This window comes from Polypterus senegalus, chromosome 1 (assembly GCF_016835505.1).
Source record: "Polypterus senegalus isolate Bchr_013 chromosome 1, ASM1683550v1, whole genome shotgun sequence".
NCBI lineage: Eukaryota > Metazoa > Chordata > Cladistia > Polypteriformes > Polypteridae > Polypterus > Polypterus senegalus.
The window spans coordinates 215261797-215283954 of NC_053154.1; the positions used below are offsets into that span (position 1 = coordinate 215261797).

A 22158-nucleotide genomic window follows, 5' to 3' on the forward strand; every position below is an offset into this window, starting at 1 on the left:
CTCCCCTTCTGCGGTGTCGACGTGCCTGCCGGCAGCCTTGCTGTTGCCAGCGCCTCTCGAGCTGCAGCGTCTCCTCCTCCGCAGCCCTCGGCTGCCGCTGTGCTGCCGGAGCCCTGCAGACCAGCATCGCCTGCCACCGGCGTGGATCCGGAGGTCCCTGCCTGCAAAGAGAAAACACGCCTGCTTCCCATGGGCGGCTGCCGCTAGGCAGGAACTCACCTTCCGGACTCGTCAAACCGAGGACACTTCCTCGGCGTGGCCTTTCTTGGACGCCATGCGGTCCCGGCGCCCAGCAACGGCCTGCTCGTAGGGAGACCGCTGCACTCGTTGTAGGCACGCCACCCGCCCGCATCAGGGAAACATGGCCTTCCTGCGGACCCCTGGCGTCCGTGGGGTTCCTTTACCCTGCGGGGCTGTGTGCACGCAGCACCCGCGGCACGTGGGTGGGGTCCCCTGCTGCGCCGGGCCGTCCACAACAAATTTGTTTGTTGCAGGTCCCCGCCTTGCAACAGGCGGAGCATCCTGCCGACAACGGCAGATGTCAACGGCACCCGGGCACAGACAGGCAGACATCTTGTTTTGCACAAACCACCACACGTTTATTTACAATATGCACAAACTATGGTCACAAAGACCCCAGTCTATTTGGTCACTCAGACCCAGTTTAGTGCACAATACCCCAAACAGTCCTCAAAGTCCTGGCCACAATGCCTTTCTTCGGGCCGCCTCCACTCTCCACTGCTTCGTCCTCCTTCCACCCGACTCCAGCCCTGAATGAATGGAGACGGCCCCTTTTATAGATGACCCGGATGAGCACCTGGTGTTCCCGGCATTCCTTCTCTGACCACGCCCCAGCGTGGCGGAAGTGTCGGCTGTCCTCCCAGCTGCTCTCCGGGCATCCTCCAAAGTCTTCCCCCCAGCACTTCCTGGTGTGGCGGGAGTGCTGGGGAAACAAGTCCCAAGGCATTGGGGCACCTCCTGGCGGTGACCACGGGCTCCTACAGGGAAGGGCTTCCATGCCCTTGACCCGTGGCCCCCAAAGCAACCCGAAGGCAAACCACACGTGATCCAGGCAGGGCTCTGACCCTCTTCCGGTCCCTCCTGGCGTCCCGGCCGGGTCATGGCCCCTGGCATCCCTATATATATATATATATATATATATATATATATATATATATATATATATATATATATATATATATATATATATATATAGTATATAGTATATATATAGTATATAGTAAGGAAATAAAAATGACCACAAGAAAGGTTAGGGGTAGCCACCTCATATACTTGAAAACTGATGAAAATGTTGAAGTTAAATATGTCTTTTTAGACCAAGCTCAATATAGAATTCAGTTTTGTCTAACAAAGTGGCATCTATGTAGGTTCTTGAGATGTAGTAAGGTCAGGAGTGCCAGGACCAGAGATGAGGTCAGGAACATCAGGCAAGAATTGCTCCAATGGTCTATAGAATTATTATTATTATTATTTGCGAAGAGCTGTTGCCATGCTTAAGTTACCATTCTTCACAGTGTCTAAGAAAAAACAGCAGGGTATGTATAACATTGGATACAAATAATATCCGCATTGAACACTAAGAACAGATAAATACCAGAAATACAAAGCATTAAAGAGAATAAAAGACAACAAACTAGAGGAAAATACAAAATTTAATACTAGAAGACAATTTATAACACACACACACATAGATTATCTTGAGCATCTGGAAATATAAGTAAACTGAAAGAAGGGGCAGAATGTTACTGTAAGTAAAATGCCTTCCTGAGCAAATGAATTTAAGTTGTTTTTCTTTAAAGATTGAATGGAGTCAGCTGGTCTGATTAACTCAGGGAGCTCATTCCAAAGTCTGGGTGCTATACAACTGAATGCTCTGTCACCCACAGAGTGCAGATTAGTGTGGGTACAACAAGATTACCAGAATATAAAGGAGGATATAAAGGAGTAGTTTTTTTATCACTGATCGAAATAAATAATATTGTAAGATGGCATACATAAACCTTAGTGTTGAAAATGATGTGCTTATCAAAGTGTTATTTCTGAGAATGATATCTGACTAGTTTTCTCCCTCTTTTCAGGAAATACCAATAGTATTTTTGCTCTGGATTATATCAGTGGAGCACTTACACTAAATGGACAGTTGGATCGAGAAAACCCTCTCTACTCTGCTGGATTCATCTTAACTGTCAAGGTACAGAACAAGAGAATGTGATACTCTGACATTTAGTTGCAGAAAGAAAACATTTGGAATACAATAGGTAGAAAAGCCAGGAAATGAACTATTTGATTTGTGTTTTTGGACTGATCTCTTAAATCTGGTAATGGGCAGCATCACGGCCTCACAGATCCAACATCCTGGGTTCAAATGCTATGCCCAGTCACTGTCTGTGTCAAGTTTGCATATTGATTTTCCCTGCACATCCCAAAGATGGTCATGTTTAATTTTTTGTCAATTACAAATTGGCTGCATGTGAGTGCCAAATGTGTGCTTGAGTGCCCCTTTGAGGGTTGGTTGCTGTCTTTCTGCCAAATTTGCTGGAAGATGCTCTGACATCCCCCAGTCCTGAGTTCAGTTAATTGGGTTGGAGATTGTTATGTTATGTTGTCTTAAATGTGGTAATGAAAACTGTCTTCAAAGAGCAGGCTTTCTGAAACAAATACGGTCACAAATAGGGACAGTATGTTTAGAAATTCAACACAGTACATATTGAATGCAAAAGTTATTGTTTTTTGAGAGGATATATTATGCTTCTGGTTCAGCTTCTTATATTCTCAGTAATTTAGAGGAAAAATGAAGCCTTAATACAGAGCACAATAAAATGGCATGAGACTGGGTTTGAGTTCGTGTGATTTCACAGCGGGGAATTGGCATAAGAAATTATAGCTTTTTGATATGATTTATAAATCTTGCTGCTGTTTTTTTCATTTCATTCTTTTATGCTTTTAGATTTTTGCCAAATTATACCATGGTGAATGTTAAAAAGAGATCTACCTGGAAATGGCACCATGAAGTTTATCACTCATTTAACAGTTCAAATACATTATCTTTGATGTTTTAAGTCCAGGAATAAAGACTTCTAAATTAAATCCATTCATGACACTTGACAAATATATGCTAAAAGGGTGTATGTACTCTTATTAGGGGAAAAATTAACATAACATTTTTAAACACGTAATCCAATTTAGGATAGCATGAAACCCAAGCCTTGCCTGCAGCACAAGGTACGAGGTAGGAAACAACTATGGACAGTGTGCGAGTCCATTGTAGGGCCCTCTCGTACACACCCACAGTCTAATTTTAACGTGGTTTTGGGTATGTTAGAGGAAATTCAGAATACCAAGAGCAAAATGCACACTGGCTTGGGGGAACATGCAAACTCCACACAGACCGTAACCAGACACAGAATTCAAGACCCTGTACAGTATCTGTCTGTGACGTGGCAACAATAACCTGTGCAACACCATCCCATCTTGGAAAAATTATTCTGAGAAATATTTTGAAGTTGTATACCTTTTTAACTCACTGTATTAAAACATGTGAAGAATGTAGTAAAAAAGTATGATATTCAGCAGTCAATGTGTTATGAATAGCATTCAGTCAGTTAAGGTACTTTAACTGTTAATTACACTGTTGTTTGGGGTTTAAAAACTGATTTTAGGTGTCTGAACTGTGAGGCTGGGGTGTTCTATAATCAACCATTGGGCTGCATATATACTGCTCAAAAGAATTAAAGGAACACTTTTTAATCAGAGTATAGCATAAAGTCAATGAAACTTATGGGATATTAATCTGGTCAGTTAAGTAGCAGAGGGGTTTGTTAATCAGTTTCAGCTGCTGTGGTGTTAATGAAATTAACAACAGATGTACTAGAGGGGCAACAATGAGATGACCCCCAAAACAGGAATGGTTTAACAGGTGGAGGCCACTGACATTTTTCCCTCCTCATCTTTTCTGACTGTTTCTTCACTAGTTTTGCATTTGGCTACAGTCAGTGACACTACTGGTAGCATGAGGCGATACCTGGACCCTACAGAGGTTGCACAGGTAGTCCAACTTCTCCAGGATGGCACATCAATACGTGTCATTGCCAGAAGGTTTGCTGTGTCTCCCTGCACAGTCTCAAGGGCATGGAGGAGATTCTAGGAGACAAGCAGTTACTCTAGGAGAGCTGGAGAGGGCCATAGAAGGCCCATAACCCATCAGCAGGACCAGTATCTGCTCCTTTGGGCAAGGAGGAACAGGATGAGCACTGCCAGAGCCCTACAAAATGACCTCCAGCAGGCCACTGGTGTGAATGTCTCTGACCAAACAACCAGAAAGACTTTATGAGGGTGACCCAAGGGCCCCATGTCCTCTAATGGGCCCTGAGCTCACTGCCCAGCAGCATGCAGCTCGATTGGCATTCACCATAGAATACCAGAATTGGCAGATGCACCACTGGTGCCCTGTGCTTTTTACAGATGAGAGCAGGTTCACCCTGAGCACGTGACAGAAGTGAAAGGGTCTGGAGAAGCCATGGAGAACATTATGCTGCCTGTAACATCATTCAGCATGAGCAGTTTGGTGGTGGGTTAATGATTGTCTGGGGAGGCATATCCATGGAGGGTCACACAGACCGCTACAGGCTTGACAAAGGCACCTTGGCTGCCATTAGGTATCAGGATGAAATCCTTGGACCCATTGTCAGACCCTATGCTGGTACAGTGGCTCCTGGTGCACGACAATTCCTGGCCTCATGTGGTGAGAGTATGCAGGCAGTTCCTGGAGGATGAAGGAATTGATACCATTGACTGGCCACCACACTTTCCTGACCTAAATCCAATAGAACACCTCTGGGACATTATGTTTTGGTCCATCCAATGCCACCAGGTTGCACCTCAGACTGTCCAGGAGCTCAGTGATGCCCTGGTCCAGATCTGGGAGGAGATCCCCCACAACACCATCTGTCATCTTATTAGAAGCATGCACCGATGTTGTCAGGCATGTGTACAAGAACACAGGAGCCATACAAAGTGCTGCATACAATTTTGAGTTGCTGCAATTAAATTTTGGCAAAATGGACTAGCCTGCCACATAATTTTTTCACTCTGATTTTTGGGGCGTCTTTGAATTCAGGGCTCTGTAGGTTGATTATTTTCATTTCCATCAAACGATGTGGCATCCTTTCGTTCCTAACACATTACCCAGTCTATATCAGTATAGATATCTAGGAGGATTTCTTTTTCCCATTGAGATCTGATGTGTTTTCAAAGTGTTCCTTTAATTTTTTTGAGCAGTTTAGTAAATACAGAATAGTTGCCCTGTAAATAGTAAAACAGAAATCCAGTATGATACAGTATAATAAATAGATGTTAGTCATTATACATCAATCTGCCACAAAATTAAAACCACCTGCCTAACATTGTGTCCCCCTCGTGTCTCCAAGACATCTTTGATTTGACAAGACATAGACTCCACAAGACTTCTGAAGCTGTCCTATGGTATCTGGCACCAAGATGTTAGCAGCAGATCCTTTTTGTTCTGTAAGTTGTGAGGTGGGACCTTTATGGACTGGACTTGTTTTCCCAGCACACCCCAGAAGTGCATAATCAGATTGAAATCTGAGGAATTTGGAGGTTAAGTCATCACCTTAAACTCTTTGTCATATTCCTAAACCATTTTTGCAGTGCAGCGAGGTACATTATGTTGCTGAAAGAGACCACTGCCTTCAGGGAACACCGTTGTCATGAAGGTGTGTACAAGGTCCGCAACAATCTTTACATAGGTGGTATGTGTCAAAGCAACATCCACATGAATTAATCTATTTCCATTTTCACTCAGAGTGGCAATCTGTGGGTAGTCAAAAAGAAGAATGGGTTAAAGGGTTCAAGTAGTTGAAGTGAGGTTCAAGGCATGGAGATGGTGGACTCAGTCTCCATGATAGAGTGAGGAGTTCAGCAATATACAACATATAACTCAGTTAGCCTGGAAGCATCTGTATTTCTCCTAATAGGAGCTGGGGACTATTTGCTGGAGCTTCTGGTTTGATGCACTCAGTGTACAGGCACAGTAAATTTCATTAGAGAATGGGGGAGAAAAAGAAACAAGATGGAATAAGGCTGGCATTCTGAGGAAACATAAAGTATGTAAAGAACATAAGCAAGGTCCCAAAATCAAACATATACTTTTTTATATTTCAATGGGTATAGGTTGTTGGTGCATTGTGGTAGCACAGTTTTTACAGGTATTTTATATTTATATTAGGCGGTTCACCCCTGCTTGCTTCGCTCGCCAGCTCCCCTGGCCTGTGCTACACGCCAGCCATTTCGCATCTCTGCCACTCACATTGTGAAGAGGGGGGCTGAACGCACCCCAAGGAGACGCAGTCGCTCCTCCGAAGCCCCCTCTTAAACGGTGATACAATGTGAAACAAATACAGTTTTTTTTTTACCTCCTCTTTGCTCGATCAGCTGCTGGCTTGCTGCTGCTGCCATGCCACGTGATCTACATCTCGTGTGGCACTGCGAACATTTAAAAGCCTGTACAGCAGCTGTTCTACTCTTTGTCTTTTATTTCCAGCCCTGGATGTGGTTAAATATCTTGGCACAAAGTCTCGTCTCGTGGGACGTGAGTTTTTGATATTGTAGTTTATAATTTAAAAACAGAATAAGAATCTGAAAATCTAACAACATCACATTAAAGTTCGATAAAGTCTGAAAAGAATTATACCAAACATATATATGTAGGTTTTAAAATAAGCCCAATTTAAAGCGTGACAAAAAACATCACATAAAATCATTGCACAAAATCATTGCACTTTTAGGCTTATGATTTTATATATAAAGAGTAGATTTTAATCAATTTTTCCACACCATCTCCAAATGGCCAAAATTATAATTTTTTATTAAGCAGTGAGAAATAATATTTTTGCTATTAGACAGCATAAGTATTTGTTATTTGCCTGAGTATAACTTAAATGTATAACTTAGAGACCTAATGTTTCTACTTGCTGCAATCCATCTTCTACAGCCTAACCTGGTTGCTTGCAAAGAAGCAATGAAAGAAACATTAAGACAAAAGAAGACCACTTAATTCTTAATATTTGGTGGTCTCTGCAATAGTATTTTTAATTATCATGGTTAATGGAAATTGATGTTAATAATGATCATAATCAGAAATGCTTGTGCAGATATTATGTAAAGCGTATGCCCTATCAGAATTGCTACATCCCACCTTCATTGACCTGGCATGTTCTCAGTCTTTGCATTTTGAGTGATCTCCTTTTATCTTTGTGCCTACATTCTGAATGCATAGGTTTAGGTTGAACTACATTTGCTAATAGTGAGTAGGATTTACTATGAGTGTCCCATTAAGGAACTGGCCATCATGACAGAAGAGTTTTCTGTTCCCCAAAAGCATGTAATGGAGAAGATTAAGTCAAGAAATGGATCGATTCATTGATGCTATCGGTTGTAAAATGAGGACTACCCTGAAGAGTAAGAATGGACCAGGGTACTGTGCAGAACAGCTAGCATAGTGCAAAAGTCAATAATGATGTAACATGTCAGTGTACATGTCTAGTGGCTGAGTTCCAGTAATGACCTAAGGGAAAGGAAAGATCATAGTACATGTCTGTCTTCACAGAATAAGAAGCGTGATCATTATAGAAAAAAGTCTGTGATAGAAGATTGACATTAGGAGAAGGTGGCCTTGGGGGAACTACGCATAACTACTACTCAGTGTTTGCTAATTTTCATTTTTATTCTTTCTTCTTTTTAAATAAAAGAAATATCCCTCGATATTTCCCTTTACTGATTGCAATTTCTCTTCGCAAAGCTGCATTATCAATTTTCGATATCTGCTAACAGGGAAGAGAACAATTACAGAGCATGGGACCACACTGCGCATCAGATTATGAAAGATTCATCTCAGGCTGCTTCCTAATGCTTTACTGCATGATTTCTCTTCTTAATTAAAATCAATGAATAAAAAAAAGATAAAAACCTGGACCAAAAACATATTTGTATGTATAGATTTTTTTCCCAAGGAATGGGACTTAGTGCTGAAATTGATTTTTTCAGTCGGAGTAATAAAACTAATTTCTCAACTTCAATAGGAGGAGGTCTTTGAGGGAGAGTGTGGAGAAATAGAGGAAGATGACCCACAATTACCCCTCCGAACTCTGCAATACTCCTTGTTTCACCCTCCGCCCTCACCAGCTGGCAGTCAATAAACTATTATAGGCCGCTTTATCCTGCAAGCCCCAATTACTGCATTCAATTTGCTTGTGTGAGAGTTTGCACTGAGTGAAGATGTGCAGTGGCGCTGCCTGGATATAAGAGTACCGAGGAGTCACCTTTCTGGCTTCTAAGAGAGCATTTCAGACTAAAGGACAGATAAAGTTAGGAAGCTTCAGCAGTGACTGCAGAACCTCAGGAAAGAGTAAGCAAGTACTGGACTAAGACAAAAAACTCTGGTGGTCTGATAAGAAAGTAATTTGGAAAGCTTTAACAGCCTTCTTTATCATGTGTACTCATCTACTGCATTGTGTAAATGGGCGTGTGATTCACACACATATTTTTGGGGGGGTATTTGTGCCTTTGGTTTCCTTGCCTCATGTTCTCTGCTAGATACATCTAATGTTTCTATGTTCATCTCTGATACTGTTGTATTTGCCTTAAACCATCCACACCCTTCACTTAGTGGAAATAAATGATGCTATGGCTTACGAATGTTAATAAATGGGATTTTGTATTGAATCATTATATTGAATCATTTCCAGGTAATTATATCCTTTTAAAATGTAAAAACTCTATTTAGCTTTGAACTTGTCTAAATACTATTGTAAGAATAAAGACTCAGGTACAAGAAGCCAAAATTATATTTCTATGCAGCATTAGTATGTTCACTTTATACAAGTATATATTATGGGAGGACGTCAGAGACAAAACTGATGCTTCAGTGCATAAAAAAGATTTGGGCACATTTTAAGTGAAATGCTGGTTGGGTTAGGATCTTTAAGCCTGCTCCCCTTGGAGTGGCATCCAGATTTTCCCCAAGAGGAGCTGGAAAAAGTTGGAACAATGTTGCCACCAGAACGCAAGCAGATGGAATGTAAAATTAAATAGTGTAAAGTTTCAGTAGATGTACTTGTTTTATTTCATAATGTTTAAATAAGTTTTGTCTTTTATGTTAGTAGCATTTGTTATTTAATTTATTACAATATTTGGTTTAGCTTGCTTTATTAATTAAGAATACACCATTCATCACATGCAGTGAAAATAATGTTTTAATTTACACTCACTGACTACTTTATTAGGTACACCCGTTCAACTGCTTGTTAAGGCAAATATCTAATTAGCCATTCACACGGCAGCAGCTCAATATATTTAGGCATGTAGACATCCTTCTGAAGTTCAAACCAACCATCAGAATGGGGAAAAAAGGAGATGGAATTGTTGTTGGTGGGCTTGTCTGAGTATTTCAGAAGCACAACCATCTCTAGGGTTTGCAGAGAATGGTCCAAAAAAGGGACAATATCCAGTGAGTGGCAGTTGTCTAGGAGAATGGCCAGACTGGTTCGAGCTGATAGAAAGGGAACAGTAACTCAAATAACCACTTGTTACAACTGAGGCATGCAGAAGAGCACCTTTGAGTGCACAACTCTTCGATTCTTGAAGCAGATGGGTTACAGCAGCAGCAGACCACACTAGGCACCACTCCTGTCAACTAAGATCAGGCAACTGAGGCTACAATTCTCACAGGCTCACCAAAATGGAACAACAGAAGATTGGAAAAATATTGCTTGGTCAGATGAGTCTCGATTTGGATGAGGGGGTGGTAGAGGAGGTGTGTGTCAGAATTTGGCATCAACGGCATGAAAGCATGGATCCATCCTACCTTGTATCAATGGTTCAGGCTGGTGGTAGTGGTGTAATGGTTGTGGGGGATATTTTGTTGGCACAATTTGGGCCACTTAGTACCAGTTAAGTATTATTTAAATGTCACATCCTTCCTGAGTATTGTTGCTGACCATGTCCATCCCTGTGTACCTATCTTCTGATGGCTATTTCTATTAGAATAACATGCCATGCCACAAAGCTCAGATCATCTTAAACTGGTTTCTTGAACATGACAATGAGTTCATTGTACTCAAATGACTTCCAAAATCACCAGATCACAATCCAATACAGCACCTTTGGGATGTGGTGGAACACGAGATTCACATCATGGATGTGCAGCCAACAAATCTGCAGCAAGTGTGTGATACTGTCATTTAAATATGAACCAGAATCCCTAAGGAATTTTTTTCAGCACCTTGTTGAATCAAAGCCACAAAAAATTATGGCATTTCTGTAGGCAAAAGGGGGTCAAATCCAGTACTATGTAGGCATACCTAATAAAGTGGCCAATTGAGTGTATATGGCAACCTTTCATAGCAGATAACATTCCAAGGGGCTTTAGAAGTACAGACACTTTTGTGATATTTTATGGGTCAGGATACAAGTTTTAAGATGACATTTTTGGGAGGATCACTATTTTTGTTTCATTAAAGGCTATTTCATATTTGTGTTAGGACAACATGGCCATCTTCTTCCCCAAGTTAGGTTAGCATGTATCTTTATAAAGTCTGCTGGCAATTAATGTAATAATCAACCTATGGTACTGACCTCCTAAAACTGTACCAGTGCTTTTCAACTGCCATTATTAATGTGCTACCTCTAAGACCAGTGCTACTCCTAATACCCATTACACCAAATCTATTGTCTTTCCTGTTTTGCCAAATTACCATAGCTACCTCAATGTTTGATATGAGCTGCATAAGTCAGTATGGGCACAAAGCACACTATGCATGGCTATATTTGAATTTTTACAGGTAACTGCAGCAGACCTTTAAACCAAATTGACTTGTGACTGTAGGAAGATTTAGCCACTGGGTTAATGTCTTGAGTGGGCAGATGTGTACAGAATACAGACTTCAGAAATATTTTCCCTTTCAGTAATGGCTCTACCTTTTGTCAAACTAGCACCTGGAAACAGATTAAAAAGCCTGCAGTTTTCATTCTGTTGACAAGTTTTAAGATTTACCTTTTGTCAGATAACTTACAAATATTTTCACTATACAAATATTTTCAATATGTTTTGTTTCATGAACAGGGCACCGAACTCAATGATGATCGGACTCCATCCAATGCCTCAGTAATGACCTCTTTCAACATCTTGGTCATTGACGTGAATGACAACGCACCTGAGTTCAACAGCTCAGAGTATCGTGTGCGCATTACTGAACTGGCCCAGGTGGGCTTTGCTTTGCCACTGTTCATCATGGCACAGGACAAGGATGAGGTAAGCAGGGTGATAACCGTCTCATCTGGGCAGCATCTAATCTAGTCTTTATATCAAGCAAAAATAAATTAAGCTATATTGGAAAGTTACTATAATCAACTGTACAGCAACTTATTATTTAGTCATTGTGCAGATAAAAGTGAAGGTGAGCAAAGCATCTGCTTAGTACACAAATACTTTCACTGTGAATAAAGCTAAATAATTACTTTTAAGAAGGAGTACTTATAAAATCAATACAGTGGAACCTCGGTTCACGACCATAATTCATTCCAAAACTCTGGTCGTAAACCGATTTGGTCGTGAACCGAAGCAATTTACTGCATAGGATTGTATGTAAATACAATTAATCCATTCCAGACCGTACAAACTGTATGTAAATATATTTTTTTAAAAGATTTTTAAGCACAAATATAGTTAATTACACCATAGAATGCACATCATAATAGTAAACTAAATGTAAAAACATTGAATAACACTGAGAAAACCTTGAACAACAGAGAAAACTAACATTGCAAGAGTTCGTGCTATAGCCTTACAACCTGATCGCTGTAAACACTTTTTTTAATGAGTTTTAAGCACAGGGAAAAAAAGGAACATTTGAACAAATCCAAACTTTATTTAAAAACCAACCATAAGCAACCAAGAAATTAACATTGCAGGAGCTCACGCTAATAGCCTTACGACCCGATCGCTGTAAACACTTTTTTTTTTTTTTAAATGAGTTTTAAGCACTGGGAAAAAAAGGAACATTTGAAAAATCTGTAATTTAATAAACCAACAAGAAAAGTAACAATGCAACAAATCACGCTATGAACCACTCCCTGTAAACACTTTTTTTTAATTAGTTTTAAGCACAGGGGAAAAAAAAAATGAACATTTGAAAAATCCGTTACTTAATAAACAACCAAGAAAATTAATATTGCAACAATTCACACTACAAACCAAAAAATGAACATTTGAAAAATCCGTAATACAAAAACTAACCATAAACCACCAAGAAAACTAACCTTGCATGAGTCGAGTTCTGGCACGAAGTGAGGAGGAACTGGGTGGAGCGAAGGTTACAGTGCATAGAAGCCATGGTTAACTGCAAAAGCACACAAAATACTGTAGAGCACAAATAGTTCACAGGTAAAGCACGCACGTTTGACTGAGAATAATGAACAGGGAGAGGCTGAACACGTGCTTCAATACAGTAATCGGTGCGTACGAACCGAAAGGGAAATGAAATAGAGCACAAAGAGTTCACAGCGAAAGCACGCACGTCTAACCGAGAACAATTCAACACGTGCAGAAATCATCGGCGTGCACAAACCAAAAGGGAAACTGGTTTGTTCGTATACCGAGTGTGTGGTCATGAACTGAGGCAAAAGTTTGACAAACTTTTTGGTCGTAAACCGATTTGTACATGTACCGAGACATTCGTGAACCTAGGTTCCACTGTACTGCTATCATTTTTTGCCTTAACAATTTATGGTATTGTAAAAATTTAAAGGAGTGAATTTTATGTAACAGGTTTTAAGTGAGCATATTGTCAAAATCTTACAGAACAGAAAAGCAGGAGTACCTTTTCAAGCTTAAGAAACACTCCTTTAGATTATCAATTTTTTTTTCATTATTTATGAAGAATTTCCATAAAAACCACTATGCCACTGGTGACGTTTTTATTCCAAAGATGGCAGAACTATGAATGCAGATATTGAACCATCAATTAATTCATAATCATAAGACATGCAAAAACTAATTGATCCATAAACTTTCCTATACTGGTGACACAGTGGCACACTTTTGATGCTGCGGTCTTCACAGTAAGGAGACCAGGGTTCGTGTCCCATGTCCTCCTTGCATGGAGTTTGCATGTTCTCACTTTGTCTGCATGGGTTTCCTCTGGGTGCTTTAGTTTCCTCCCACTGTCCAAAGTCATGCATGTCAGGAGAATTGACAACACTAAATTGGCCTTTGTGTGTGTGTGTGTGTTTGTTTGCCCTGTGATGAACTGACACCCTGTGCAGGGTTTGTTCTTGCTTTGTGTCCTGTGCTGGCTGGGATAGGCTCCAGCACTCTTCTTGACCCTAGCCTGAATTAAGTGGGTTAGAAAATGACATGAGATGACTTTCCTATAACTGGACAAAATCTGGAATCTTAGTCGGTGAAGTAAAAAAATTCCAAAAGTCCTAAAAAAAGTAATTAGTTTTTTTGGTTGTTTTTTGACTGAGAGGGTCTTTATTTGTAAATAAAGTACAGATGTTTAAGTCCTGTAACTATCTGCTCTTATATAAGTTGGAGTGTGATATGCAATCTGGTGATGAATTTTCAAGACCCAAACTACAATGAGAAAACATCTTTGGAAACCAAAAGTGTCATAAAAACAGTGACGAAAATAATAAAAACAATACGTAGTCTTCAAAATAACTACACATGAAAAAATGATCACCTGGAAAGGTACAAGGTCAGAGATCTGAGTCACTCAGGAGCATCTGCAGAATGAGTACTTCAGACCAATGACCATGATATTAGAAGAGAGTTACCATTCATCATAAATAATATATATGAGTGGAGAAAATCCATCTGAGAGATATGGAGACACCTTTGCAAAAATAGGTTATGTTATTTCCATTCACTTACCAAAAATTTTTAAAAAGTAGTTTTCTTGGATACAGGAATGTTGTTTGTTTAGCAAGCTATGTTTTTTTTTTTTTTACTGCTGAAAGAACAGTTTAGAAAGTATGTAATTGTGGATTGTGGATTTAGGTCTTATTATGGATGACCCATGGTGGGAGAGACAGAGAGAATCCTACATACTATATGAATTGTTGTCATACTACTTCTATGGTGCAGCCTTGGTCTGCCTTTGAGGGTCCAGTGCTATGCTATTTAGCCTCTTCTGACAAACCAGGAAAAGCGTTTAAAGTTTTACTTACAGAATATGTTGTACAGTATCTACAATATGTGGAAAAATATATTTCTTCATTATACTTGTATTCATACATATTCATATTCATTTATACAGTATATGTAAATGTTCTGGCACTTGGCTTTACACTCACTGCTGCAGCATAGGTTCCGGTCATGACTCTGAAGTGGTTCAAATAAGTATGAGAATGTTGTGTAATCAATCTTACAATTTTAGGTTACATTCCATTCCATTTGGATGAATTCCATTCCTTACTTGAGTTTCTGATTGAAAAATCCTGTTCCTCTCATTGCCCAAAATCATCCAGGGCTGTACCGTTTGGAATAAGCAGAAGGAGTCTGCAGCTAATTTCTTCATTGTTACTAGCAAGTTCAGTTTCGGGTGCACATATTGAAAGATTAGGAAAGTTGGGCAGAAAGACAATGTTTCTTTCTTGTACATATTGAAATGCATGACTGGAAAATTACATTTGAAGTGTGATTGTTTCACAGAAGAATACAGAAGTCCTTAAGGTCTGGACTCCTAGTTACATCCATCAATTAAACGCTGTTTAGTTTGAACATGGCTGAAATACTGTATATGATTATCATTCACAGAGATCAAAAGAGATCAGTCTAAAAGTGTCTTCTCCATTTGTAGCATATTTTGATAAAATGGTACAGCATTCAGCTGGTAGGAAGCTGGCAAAGCCTAGTAGTGATTGGAGTGTAGAACAAAGCAATCTGGAAAGGTGTCTGAGCAAGAAAATCTTTACATGGATAACCCAGCAGGTTCTGTACAAGTAGAATGTAGTATAGGATATCCTCTGTGAAATCCAACCCTGCATTGCTAATGGATCTCACTCAGTTAGGAGAATCCTAACCAGTCCAAAACTTTTTTTCAGAATTTAGCAAGAAGTCTTAAATGCTGTTCTAAAATAAGCATGTCTCTGCTTGGCCTCAATGATGCTTCAAATATATGTGAGGAGCTGCCTGATACTGGCACTTTGTTAGCATAGCGCTGTGAATTGGGATGGGGAGAGAATGAGTTTGACATTTTATTTCAAACATTAATGTCTGGAACATAGTGATGATTGTGTTTTTGATTGATCTTTATTTTTTTATTGTAATATCATTTATAAGTTCAATAAGATCTCAGCAGTAAAGGCTATGAGAATCTATAATAAATAAACTGCCTACCTTTCTAGACATATCATTGGTTTAATCTGTTCTGTTTAACTCACAATCAATAAAGTCGTATGCAGCTGCTAACATTTCAGTTAAATCTAAGAAAATATATCACTAATGTCTTTAAAATCATAGATAGATAGATGTTGTTTCTGGCAAGGAGAAACTGCAGCGTTATCGAAGCCCATCTATTTTAAAGGTAGTTAGATATATTTTAAAACTACTGTGAAAGGATTCCACAAGACACAGAGAAAATTTGGGGGCAGAAGCCCATATGCTTAAAATAGGCTGCCAAATTGGAATTTTTAGTTCAAATGGTACAGGTCTTAACAGACTTCAGTACAGACAGGCAAACATGGTGGGGAAGTGACGTCATCGGTGCCAGAATCAGAAGTGACCTCATCAGGGTCCAGAACCGGAAGTGATGTCATCAGGTTCCGGTGAAATTTCCCACAGTTGGTCTGCCAATGAAGAAAGAGGAAGGATCATTGCACCCTGCCACCCCTTGGTCTGGTATGGAATTATCCCTTTGTGAGCCCTTCAGCTGCCTCCCATGCGCATTGTGTGTGACACTACACAGAATACATTTAAGTCTGAACATAAAAAAATGCATAATTCAGAAAGTATGTCCAGAATCTTTTGATAACTACTGTATAATGTAACTTTAATTCTAATTCCCATAAGTCTGCTGCCTGTCTATATGTGTTGATACAGCTAGGTTGGTAAGTAATGCAGCTAATCTACATCTATGTAGAAAATTTTTATTTATGCCAAAAAACACTAAGAAATTTAGTTACCAGATACTATATATTTTTGTTTAATTGATAGGCCCATTGAGAAAAACGTTTACTCTGTCTCTCATTGTTGGAGTGACAGAAAGTGATATTTCTATTTTGCAGAAAATTTGCAGGTTATAAAATGTTCTTAAGCTCAAAACATAAAAAAAACATAAACATCTGTTGTAATTGAATCAGACACAAATTATAGAATGTACTGTACCATAAATCCCAGAAGCTGTAGGGATCTATCAAAAATATAAAATTGAAGTGGAAATGATCTTGAAACAATAACATCATCCAGAAAAACTTCATCAACAACAAGAAGACTCAAATGAAACAAGATAAAGTTTTTTTAATGGCCAGGTGAATGCCTGAGTGAAATGAATGGGGTGGTGGTGGTGGTGTTAAGTAGTCTTGAATTGTGGCTTTAACTGGGCAAGAAATATTTCAAGTGACATTCTGATTTAAAGCTTATTTTTGTACAAAGCTCTACATTTATTTGAACACATGTGGAAAATGAAAATGCTAATATCTAGTGACAACAGTTATCTTTTCAATTACTTGATCATTCCAACGTATTGTCAAGGTGTACCAGAGGTTACTTCAACTGCATAAGGCTCAGACAAGTCTGAATGGTGCACCAGTCTTTCACAGGGCATAGTACTGCAAGCACCTAGCCACTCACACAAACTGGCATATTTTAGAATATTTGACACATTTATGTAAAGATTTTATTCTTTATATTTATATATGTACAGACCTTTGCATGGCTTAACAAATGATATACTGTAGTAACACTAATTACAGATATGCAGTAATAAATTAAATATACATTTTTTAATATCTATCTATCTATCTATCTATCTATCTATCTATCTATCTATCTATCTATCTATCTATCTATCTATCTATCTATCTATCTATTGTGACACTAGGGGTCATTGTTACCCCGTGTAACCCACAGTCAACACATCCAGACACCAGGTAAAAGTCCCAGAAATAATTTTAATTTCTTTTCTAATGTGCACAAAGCACCTCCACAATACACAATAATAATTCACAACACAGAAACAATCTACGTGTCTCCCTGCAGCGTTACCTGGCAGCCCCCATGGTATCCAGCAGGGCTGTGAAGCCGAACTCCATTGTCCATGCGGGTATTCGGGGCACCACCATGTAGCAGGGAGGACTCTATCTAGCGGTGTGGATGTATGAACCAGGATAAGCTGACGGCCATCTCTCACACTAACACTAAAATAGCAAATGATACAACTGTATCATTTTTAGAACCTTGCTCATGTTTGTTTAATCCTGGCTTGCTGTACCACTCATTTGTTTTTTTGTTTTTTTTATTTATGAGCTTATACATTATTTACTACTTTATGTGGGGGAACTGTATTGAAATCACAAATATATTATAATTAAAAGATAGCTCAAAGCTCAGAAAGTTAAACATATTTTACAAGTAGAGGCTGCATTGTTTGCAGGTTGCCTTTAGAATGTGCAGGTTAGACTCAGATACAATTTATCAGGCTGTGGGACTTTTCAGGTCTAGTATAATGGAGTATTTACTTCTTTGGATTACAGGCGAAGTGATTTGTAATTGTAGACTGTGTGGATTTGTCATATAGTGTGTTGGCCTCTGGACAGTAACTGAGGGTGCTTTGCTCGGAATGTTTTCATCCGATTTGGTTTTTCTGCTGTGTAATTTATTTACAATTTAAAGAAATGCTTCTTTCGTTAGTCCTTACATTTGTTTGGGCTGTAATTTTCAAAGTAAGCATTACGTATTAAATGTACTGTAAAGATAGTCAAACACCTTACTGTGATAAACGGTTAAGAAAGAGTTGTAGCCAATGCCATGAAAGTGAAAAAAGAACTAAACATGTATAAAATAATTAAAAAAATAAATTCTAAATTGACTCTGTCACATCTTAAACACTGTGGTGGGTTGGCACCCTGCCCAGGGTTTGTTTCCTGCCTTGCACCCTGTGTTGGCTGGGATTGGCTTCAGCAGACCCCCGTGACCCTGTAGTTAGGATATAGCGTGTTGGATAATAGATGAATGGATGGACATCTTAAACAACTATAATGTAAACTGTATTTTACTGAAGTTGGATAGTAATCCCAGCTCCTACATTGTTGATTTGAATCCTGGCAAAGACACTGAGTATGGCTTTACCAAAACAATTATTGATGGAGTATAAAGTATCCATTATTCATAAAGCTTCAATTGTTGATCTGTTTTTCTGCGTTAACCTCATATTTTTTTATACTTCTTCTCAAACCAAGGGGGTGCGAAATCGGTCTCGTCCGTCACAGGGGGTATGAGGGTAAAATGAATCGGGAAGCGCTGGTATATAGTATATGCACCTTCTCCCTGTATTTAGCATTTCAGCTTTTGTACCTCATGTGTTAGATTTACTGGTGACTCTGCATTGGCCTTGGGAGTGTGTGTGTGTGTACATGTACCCTCAATAGCCTGACACTTAACTCTGGGCTGCGGTAAATTAATTTGCTCATTAAAATTCATTTGGTTGGTAATTTATAAACTTTAAACACATATTCTTGTCATTTCCATCTAATGACTGTACACAAACTCATATCACAAAATACCGTTTTAACTCACTGTGCATACACAGTGCACTAGTACTGTACTTTGAAAAAGTAAATGAGCATCAAGCTGTGAATAGTAACAGCACAACTGAAAATTAGTTCTGCTGTAGGGTATTGTGGGTTTGCCAGGTGTGTCAAGTGTTTAGTGTCAAGTGTGTCAGCACTGAAGAGTCAATTTTCCAGATTTAATACTTTTCCATCCAAGTTCTAAAAACTGTTGAAGCCGACAGATTGCTTTTTGAAGGTGATTCCACACTCACATTGTTGATTTCATGAGGCTCCAGTTTGTTTGTATATCAGTAAGCCTGCCTTCGCTTATACTGTATATATATTTCATTTGGTCCAGTACCTCAAGGCAAGGCTTAATTAAAAAAAGATTCATAATTTGATTAATTTATGAAGTGTGCTACCTGGGCTGATGAAATTTAACGTATTCAATGTTCTTCAATTGCATCGTTCACGAAACACTTTCACAATTTATGATACTGTATTTGTATCAGTCAGCGCTAAAAAGACAAATTATTTGTCAATGGCATTATAATTACCCTAATGTGACATAAGCTTAATATATGGTGTCATTTTTGAACAAATAATACTAGCAGTGTCAGATTGGGGAGAGCGTGAACGTGTTTCCTAAACGGTGCAGCAGTCTATTAGCCAGCGACAGCAATGTGAAGACACTATCTGTTGTTACGCTTCTGCCCTTGTCCACAAACGGCTCCATAAGCATCATAACTACTTTCTAGGAAAGTCTTTCCCCTGTGGGACGACTGGTAGCACATGAGGGGTTTTAATGCAAAGTGCTCTGTGGTGTTTCAATAGAGTGCAGGCCCTTTTCAGAAATAAAGACATTTGAAACATTCACATTCAATGCAATTCCTTATTCAGGAAAGACAACAGACAACTTCTTCATATCACTAATAGACTGCTGCAAAGTTCACAAAACATCTTCACACACACCCCATCCGACACAGTTTGTATAATTTCGTTCTTACTTTTATGACACATTTATATATCAAGCTTATATATTTATTTATTAATATATTTATATAACAAACAACATGTCATTTGAACGATTTCTTTTTATTTGCTTTTATTCTTCGATAAAAGTATCCTTGTCTCGTTACTGTGAATGTGAAGTCCAAATAGCGTTTCCAAATAAAGACGTCTGCATGCTTGTATGTGTTTGTGTGTGTTTCACATTCAAGCGGTCATACTGGATATAATAAATACAGTACATGTCTTTTGAGTAACAATCTGTGTAGGTTTGTTAGTTGCAAAAGTTAATGCGAAACTACAATTTCTTTCTGTTTGCCGGATGACAAAACAGAAGCGTGATTCTCAAAAAAGTAAAAACTCACATTCATCAGTTATATTTGATATAATAAACACATACATTTGTTTTGTGTCTACAAAGATTCACATTTCTTGTTTTGTCATACATTTACACGGATCATTGTAGACATGGAACACAAACTAAATGTATGTATTTAAAATTAACGATATAGCACTACTTATTTATTACTTGTAGATCTCATTATAAATCTTTGCAATATAAAATCTTCAACACAGACTTGTGCTGTAAATGAGAAGATTCAAACTGGAGGTACCAAGCAGATAGTGTCAGAAGGGGCAAATGGCTTGCTGAATGGGGGATAGTTGAGTGCAGGTTCAGTGTTTCTAATGGACACATTTTCAAAAAAAGGCAGTTATCAGCGGGTAATTTCTGCACTGATGAGTCCATACGTGTTTCCTCACACGTGTTGGGGAAAATAGGGCGATCAAAGAAAATACATTTTTGGTGGGGATTCTAGTGTTAAAATCCCCGCAGACTGCCCTCATGCATAATCAACTACTGTAAGTATAAACCATGTAACTATTAAAAACAGGGTATGCCCTTCTTTATATAACATTTATCACTAATGTTAATTTATTTTCTGAAAATCTAATTGCCAAGATTTGTTTAGAGCACAGACTCACATCGTCTATTGGTGTATTACAGTAAGAGAGCTGGTATAGCCAGAGGTATTTTCTTTATCATCTTACTTATAATTCTGGCTCATCAAACTCAAAAAAGAATTGAAACACATCCAGTAGGCCTCAAAACTAGGGGTAGGCCTGGGCCTGCAACTTAAAATCAGGCTTTGGCCTGTACTCTTAAAAAGGCAAGGCCTATAAATTTCAAAATGATAGGGGAACCATTAAAACCCCAATCCATAAAAAACAAAATTAAATGTATTAATAATTGTAAAGTTTATTAACAAAATAGGCAAAAATACAAATCCAAAAACAAATCCTTCAGCCAGAGCTGAGAGCCCATAATCCAGAAAATTCAATAAGTACATACAAAGATCAGAAATACAAAGGGAATCCAAGGAAGAAAGCCTAGCAAACACAAGTGAAAGCTAATGGCTTAGCCCAGAACTGAAGCAAGAAGGTGGAATATGTATGGCCCCTGAAGACCCTTTTCTCAACAAGGTAAAAAAATGGAGCAGGGCAAAACTAAGTACAGAGAAGGGAGTGGGGAAAATTTCAACATTTGCTAAAAATGAAAAACATGAAACAGAAATTTAAAAAAATAAATATAATACTTCAAAAATAATAATAATTATATTAATTATTAAAAATTAAAATACTATAATACTTCAAGGAAGAGAAAGGCAACAATCTACTATATACTAAAATGCTATTATCTGTGTGATACTAGCTGTCACTCAGAGCAATCCATATAAAGCAGACAAGAGGCGAGCAAGTCACCTCCGAATGACAGTGTCTGAGAAGCAGGGTTTACAGGAATACATTCGACAGGGGGCGGACCGGTTAGCAGAGGTTCACACACACATGGATACCAAACAAAAATGCAGAACAAAAGTGCTTAAGTTACCCGTAAGGCAAGAGATATTAAGTATATATATAGTATATATCTTTTAATTTATTCTATAACCTGTCTTCAACAGGTCATGTAGCTAGTTGATTTATAAAATAAATGAGAGATAAGATGTGAACAGAGGGATGGACAAGATTCATAACCAAGAAGTCAGCAATACGATTGTCAAACCCTTAAATCAAAGTCAAAAAGATGTACCACGAACTTCGTTAACCAGGAAAACTGTCACAAAACAAGAACACGGCAAATCATTTTTTCCCCCCATGAACTTGGATAAATAGGAAGTGATCTCTGTGACGTTAATACCTACAACCCTTTAGTATTTTCCCCAGCCAATCAGCAACAACTGCTCCACAAAATAGTGCTGCAGCAGAATACAGTAATCCCTCCTCAATAGGTGAAAATCCGCGAAGTAGAAACCATATGTTTGTATGGTTATTTTTATATAT

The 22158-nt window shown here is 38.7% G+C and overlaps 1 protein-coding gene across 7 annotated transcripts in view; it reads left to right on the forward strand.

Moving 5' to 3' along the window:
* Positions 1-22158, forward strand: part of cdh23 (cadherin-related 23) — a 1363918-nt gene that overhangs the window by 724508 nt on the left and 617252 nt on the right. For all 7 annotated transcript variants that reach the window (XM_039768795.1, XM_039768746.1, XM_039768764.1 and 4 more), the window contains exons 10-11: positions 2100-2212; positions 11159-11347. In XM_039768795.1, the coding sequence (XP_039624729.1) occupies positions 2100-2212; positions 11159-11347 (302 nt within the window). The remainder of the gene's footprint in view (positions 1-2099; positions 2213-11158; positions 11348-22158) is intronic.